The 5,894-nt window shown below is 51.0% G+C and overlaps 1 protein-coding gene across 3 annotated transcripts; it reads left to right on the top strand.

Moving 5' to 3' along the window:
* The first annotated feature begins 1,281 nt into the window (after positions 1 to 1,281).
* On the top strand, positions 1,282 to 5,432 carry VAMP8 (vesicle associated membrane protein 8). 3 transcript variants are annotated; one of them, XM_082426929.1, is made up of 3 exons: positions 1,282 to 1,465; positions 3,541 to 3,699; positions 4,981 to 5,432. In XM_082426929.1, the coding sequence occupies exons 1-3, from the start codon at positions 1,301 to 1,303 to the stop codon at positions 5,119 to 5,121; spliced, it is 465 nt and encodes a 154-aa protein (XP_082283055.1). In that variant the 5' UTR covers positions 1,282 to 1,300; the 3' UTR covers positions 5,122 to 5,432. The 3 variants fall into 3 exon arrangements, with proteins under 3 accessions (XP_082283055.1, XP_082283057.1, XP_082283056.1); XM_082426931.1 differs by lacking the exon at positions 1,282 to 1,465 and adding an exon at positions 2,060 to 2,217; XM_082426930.1 differs by lacking the exon at positions 1,282 to 1,465 and adding an exon at positions 2,729 to 2,899.
* Positions 5,433 to 5,894: the final 462 nt, after the last annotated feature.

Below are 5,894 nucleotides of genomic sequence, written 5' to 3'. Positions count from 1 at the left end.
AGCTTCATCTGCCGCTCTCCATCGCTCGCATTACCGCCTGAACCATCCCTCCCACCCCCCAACACCTGTCCGTTGAAAAATTGTCTTCCACGAAACCCGTCCCTGGTGCCAAAAAGGTTGGGGTCCCCTGCTGTATGATATCACTTACTTGTGGAATCTAAAAAATACAGCAAACTACTGAATATAACAAAAAAGAAGCAGACTCACAGATATAGAGGACGAACTAGTGGTTACCAGTGGGGAGAGCGAGGGGGAGTGGCAATTTAGGGGTAGGGGATTAAGAGGCGCAAGCTACTATGCATAAAATAAGCTAAAAGGATATATCATACAACCCAGGGAATATAGCCAGTATTTTATAATAGCTATAAATGGAGTATAACCTTTAAAAATTGTGAATCACTATAGTGTACACCTGTAACTTATATAATATTGTACATCAACTATAACTCAATAAAAAAATAAGGCACTTGGGAATTCCCTGGCAGTCCAGTGGTTAGGGCTCCGCGCTTCCACAGCAGGGGGCACGGATTCGATCCCTGGGGGGGGCGGAACTAAGATCCCCGCATGCCATGTGGCCAAAAAAATAAATAAAATAAAGCACGTTACAAATTTTTTTTAAAAGGGAAAAAAAAGATCCAAAACATTATTCCAGTGTGTCATCAATATATAAAATTACTAAAGAGATATTTATAGTCTTTCTCTCATGATAAGTCTGAAATCTGCTGTGTGTTTTACTCTTACATGTCATCTCAGTTTAGACTAGCCACATATCAAATGTTCAACGGCCGTTTGTGGTCAGTGGCTACTGTACTGAACAATGAAAGTATAGATCAAGGATTCTGAACCACCTCCGCTTGGCTTCATTGTCGCCTTTCTAAGGATGGTGAGGAGACGGGCAGCCACATTCTCTGTGAAAGCAGGCTGATCCTGTCCCCCAAAATTCAGGCCTGAAAAAGATAATAATCTTATCTAATTGGGAGTAAGATTTCATTATAAATGAGAATAAAGGGTCTCCAAATGCTACAGTGGTCCAAAATTTATTAGACTCTTTAAAAAAGCATTTGTCAGAGAAGCTGACATTTCCCTCTTGGAACTGTTACTTCTTCTGGGATGGGACAGGAATGTTTGTTCCCTTCTGCACGTCCCTGCTATTGTTCTTCTATCTCCATAAACACTGTCCAGGAAGAGTGGATTTTCTCTGGCCTGGAGCCAGGTTGGTGGAAAAATCCTTTGCCCTGGGCCCTCTCTCTTGTCCATAGGGCAGTCGCGTGACCCTTTATGATGGGGCTCACCAACCGACATGGTGGCCTCGGAAGGGACGTGCAGGATTGTTGAACTCTGGAAGGAAAGGAGGGTTGGTGAGCCATCATTCCCTGATTTGAGCAGTGGGCAGTCCTTCGTTCCAGGCACTGTGCTAGGCACATGGCATGTGCTATCCTTTTACTCCTCACCACCATCCTATGAGGTAAGCATCAGCATCGGCAAAACCCAGGCAGGTGAAAAAGTTCACTCAGGGTGTGCAGCTTTCCGACACCAGAGCCCAGGATTACAGCATTCCAGACTTTGGGGGTTTCAATGCTTTCTCCACTAAAACGGACATGGGAACAAGGGTTGTCCAGCAAGAAGTGTTCATATGTGCGTTCTGTTTCCATGTGAACAAGGTCTGGCAGGGTGCTTAGGGTTGATTTCAGTCTCTAAGAATTGGGGGTGAGATACTCAGAACATAATAAAAGGAGATGGGGGACTTCCCTGGTGGTCCAGTGGTTAAGTCTACGCGCTTCCACTGCAGGGGCCATGGGTTCCATCTCTGGTCAGGGAACTAAGACCCCCGGCATGCCGCATGGTGCAGCCAAAAAAACATAATAATAATAATAAAAATTTAAAAAAGGAGTCGGCTGCCCTTTCTATATCAGGAAACCTAGGAGGACTGCTTGATCTTTCTTTTCTTGTTCCTGACAAGTTAGAAGGAATGTGGTGCCGGGGGGCCCTGTCGCTTTAAACCTAAGCCCTGGTTTCCCAGGAGACTTGGGAGAGCAGTGGAGAGTGCCCGCCTACCTGGGGAACCTGCGCGAGGTGTGGCCACAGAGGCTCTGGATGCGAGGTGGGCGGGGGCGGGCTGAAAGTTGGACAAGCAGGAAGTGAACCGACGGCTGCCCGAGAGGAAACAGACTAGGCGAGAGTCCCGCTGCCGACAGGCCCGAGCCGCTCGGAAACATGGTGAGAGAGCTGGAAACTAAGAAGGGGCTGATTTCACGAGCAGCCAGAGGGGGCTGGGGGCTGGGGATCAGCAAAGGAAAGCTGGTGGCAAAATCTGAGGGCTGGGCCAGCGCTGACTGTGACCTCTGTTCTTTGACAGCTGGGCTGCAAATAGGTCTGAGCTGCCTGGGCGGGTGTTCCTGCTCCTTCTCTGCTCCCTCCCTCCCCTGAGCCCTGAGCTGGCCAGGAGTGGAGCTGCGGTGGGAGTGGGAGATCCTAATTCATCTCCTCCTCCAGCCCTCCGGCCTTCGGGTGCTGTGACATTCCTGGGCAGTGCCTCTGCTGTTCCCGGCGCAGATTCCAGCCCAGCGGCAGGAATCCCGCTCTGCCTCTCACTTTATCCCTGTACAGAAACCCAAAGAATTTGTCTCTCCGTCGAGTCCAAGGAATCTGCCCCCTCTCCATAAACATGAGGAAGAGAGCTGAGGGTTTGTAAAAAAAAAAAAAAGTCAGAAGTTGGTTCTCTGTGATAATCTAGTTTGGACCCATGCCCCTGGCTTGTGTCTGGAAGTCCAGTGGGTCAGGGAGGGAGGAGCTTAGCTGTGTTTTTCCCTCCCTGTTCAAAAACCTTATCAGAAAGCCTGAGGATGAGGCATCAGCCAGGGAGGACTTGCCCTCCATTACCCCCAACACCCAGGCTGCTGTTTGTATATTTCGTACTTGCTTAAGCAGGCAATGGCATGGTGCCTTCGCGCGGTGCTTAGTGGTGGGGAAAGCAGAAGTTTGTGGCCCAACGGCTGTCTCTCGTGGGGCCTTGTGAGGGACTTGGAGCCTGGTTGCCGGGGCTCAGGCTGCCCAGGAGGCCGGAGCAGCTCTCCAGCTGCTGTCTTGAAGAGAGGGCGGGTTAGGCTAGGGGAGGGTGGTCTGCGGGGGAGCGGGGCACAGGCATTTTTAATGAGGACCGGTGGGATCTGGGAATTCATAGGTAACGGTGGGGCTGTGCCTTGTGAGGTGCTGGCTCAGCGGTCTCCTCTGACCCTCTCTGAGGAACAAGGAAGCAGTGGAGAGGGCTTTGGGAGCGTGCTTCTCGTCCTCTCACGTGCCCTGAGAACCCACAAAGAAGTTGGATCCAGTCTGTCTCCTAGCATGACTCTCACCATCTGGGGCTTAAAAATGCATTTGTTTTTGATTACACAAGTACTGCAGGAAAACATTCTCTTTGCAAACAGTTCGAGCATTACAAAAAGCTAAAGTCCACCTTAGGCCTCCCCCTCCTCTGGCCTCTGAGGCTGAGTCTCAGTCCCTCCGACCCTCGGCCTAATTAACCCCTGTGTGGCTGCCCAGGAGGAGGCCAGTGGTGGTGGAGGAGATGACCGTGTGCAAAACCTGCGGAGTGAAGTGGAGGGAGTCAAGAATATTATGACCCAGAATGTGGAGCGGATCCTGGCCCGGGGAGAAAACTTGGACCATCTCCGTAACAAGACAGAGGATCTGGAAGCCACAGTGAGATGATGGGGAGCCCAGTGGGGGCCAGGGGAAGAGGGGGAAGGAGGATTATTGGGGGCTTGAGGCTTGGTGGTCTTGGTGGCAGAATGATCAGGAGGGAAGTCTGCCTTTTTACCTGCCTTGGGAATTGATGTGAGCTGAATCCCCACTTCTGATTCTGCTCTACTCCACTGATTGGTACTGGAGTCCAGGGAATGGGTTCAGGGACTGGGGCTGGGGATGTGGGGGTGGACCCACGGAGACATTTTGTGAGACAGATAGATGGCTCAGTCAGCCTGTGCTTTCTTAGGCTTCTCTCCTATGAAATCAACTTTCCCTTTGAAGGTTGCCCTCGACAATCATTTGGACCTGGCCTCCCCAGGACAAAAATATTGGCTCCAGAAAATCCTCTTAGGGCCTTTGGCCTTCCCCAGGAGTTATTAGGCAGGGGGTGGAAAACTGTTAGAGTCTTGCTGAGCCAGCTTTAAAAAGAAGCTGGGAAGAGGAGTAAAAGTCTTTGATCCCAGGATCCTCTGCTGGCTGAAGGCTGGAATAATATCTCCCACACATCTTGCTAGATCTCATTCTTCTCCCCCTCCAGCCAGAGGCTGAAGCCAGCTGTTCAGGGAGGGAGTAACTCTAAAGTTCAACAGAGGGCTGGAGACTAAGATTCCATGTCCACGGTGAGAGACTGGCCATGGCTTTCTGAGTCCTGTGTGTAATCTTGAACATAGCTCATTTGACTCCCTGGGACTTAGTGTTTCTTTCCACAGCCCAATCTGGGAAGCGTGGCGCAGGGAAATAATTTCTGCAATTCAGGTTGGGAGAGGAAGAGCATTTTCCCTCAGTTCCAACCCCGGTACTGCCCTGGCCCCTCCTCCAGCTTCAGCAGTCCTCATGTGGCCAGGAGTTATGGAACCAGGGAGATGTGTCCACCTGGAGCCTGTACCCCTCAGCCCCAGTGTCTGCCCTCCCAAGGGTGGGTTGTGCTGCCAGTGTCACAACCCTGGGTGTGAGCATGCGTCAGAGGCCCCTCAGTGTGCATGGCAGTGCAGGGGTAAGAAGAGAAGGGGGCAGGCAGGGGACCAGAGGGAGCCCAAGAATTCTAAATTTGAATTGGTTCACCAGATGGTTGTGAAGGTACATTTGTCAAGGTAGGAGGACAGAACTAACTATTTTATTTAGCAGTCTGTTACCTCAACTTAGCACTTAAATGTTTATAGATGTATGGAATGTGGGTCTCGGTATGCTCATTCCAGTGGCAGGAGGCACTGGGTGACTCTGCCTTATCCCCAACAGTCCGAGCACTTCAAGACCACATCGCAGAAGGTGGCTCGGAAGTTCTGGTGGAAGAATGTGAAGATGATCGTCCTCATCTGCGTGATAGTTTTTATCATCGTCCTCTTCATCGTGCTCTTTGCCACGGGTGCCATCCCTTAAGTAACTTAGGGAACCCCTCCCACCCTGCCCTCTTCTTCAGGGGCAACCTTCCATAGTGGGTGCCAAGAGAGGCCCTCCCTCCTGTCCTTCTCCACAGGGAACGCTGCTCCATCCTCCCGCCTCTCACTCTGAGGCCCCTCTACCACACTGTCTGCCCCAGGGAGCACCTTGGTCCCCAGAAGGAGAGAGCTGGACTGTGGCTGTGTTTCAGGTGTCCTCAGAGTTGGTTGGAGAGACTCAGAAGGGCCAGCGCATGGCTGGGAAACTGATGGAACTGAGGGTGGCCAGTGGGCAATAAAGACCTTTCAGTATCCCTATGCATGTGAGGTACTTTCTCCCTTTCCATTTTTCCTTTGGCCCTTCCATTTCTTTTCTCCCCAAGGATGCCCTCTGGCAGAGACCCTCCCATTGGAGGCCCAAGCTGTTGGAGGGGTGGAGAGCATATGTTTGGAGAAAAAAGATGGAAACTCTCTGTCTTTATCTCCCCTTGTTCCATCATTGTCACCGGTCTCAAGAACAGGAATTTTCTGGAGGTCTTGGTGTATGGAAAATTCAAAACCTTCCCAGCATTTTAGGGTAGTATGTAAGACTCTCAAGTATCCCCTCTGGGTCTTGCCATTTCCTTTATTAGTTTTCTGCTGGAAGTGTTAGCCGAAACATGAAGCCTACCTGGGCAGAGCATTTAGGAATCTGGTTAAGGGCCTCCCACCCCTCCCATCATTGCCGTTTCTCTTTGGTGGCCCTGTTGTAGTCTTAGAGTGAGGGGGTTAGAG

The sequence above is a fragment of the Balaenoptera physalus genome (genome assembly GCF_965194825.1).
Source record: "Balaenoptera physalus genome assembly, chromosome: 15".
NCBI classification, from domain to species: domain Eukaryota; kingdom Metazoa; phylum Chordata; class Mammalia; order Artiodactyla; family Balaenopteridae; genus Balaenoptera; species Balaenoptera physalus.
Note: the sequence above shows the minus strand (reverse complement) of the source record. Positions and strands in the feature narration are given on the sequence as shown.

What these genes read in the sequence shown, in the direction of transcription:
- VAMP8 (XM_082426929.1), top strand. Translation starts at nt 1,301, where the DNA reads ATGGTGGCCTCGGAAGGGACGTGCAGGATTGTTGAACTCTGGAAGGAA. An exon ending in CCTCACCACCATCCTATGAG is followed by an intron (nt 1,466 to 3,540) that starts GTAAGCATCAGC and finishes GTGGCTGCCCAG; the next exon opens with GAGGAGGCCAGTGGTGGTGG. An exon ending in CAGAGGATCTGGAAGCCACA is followed by an intron (nt 3,700 to 4,980) that starts GTGAGATGATGG and finishes TATCCCCAACAG; the next exon opens with TCCGAGCACTTCAAGACCAC.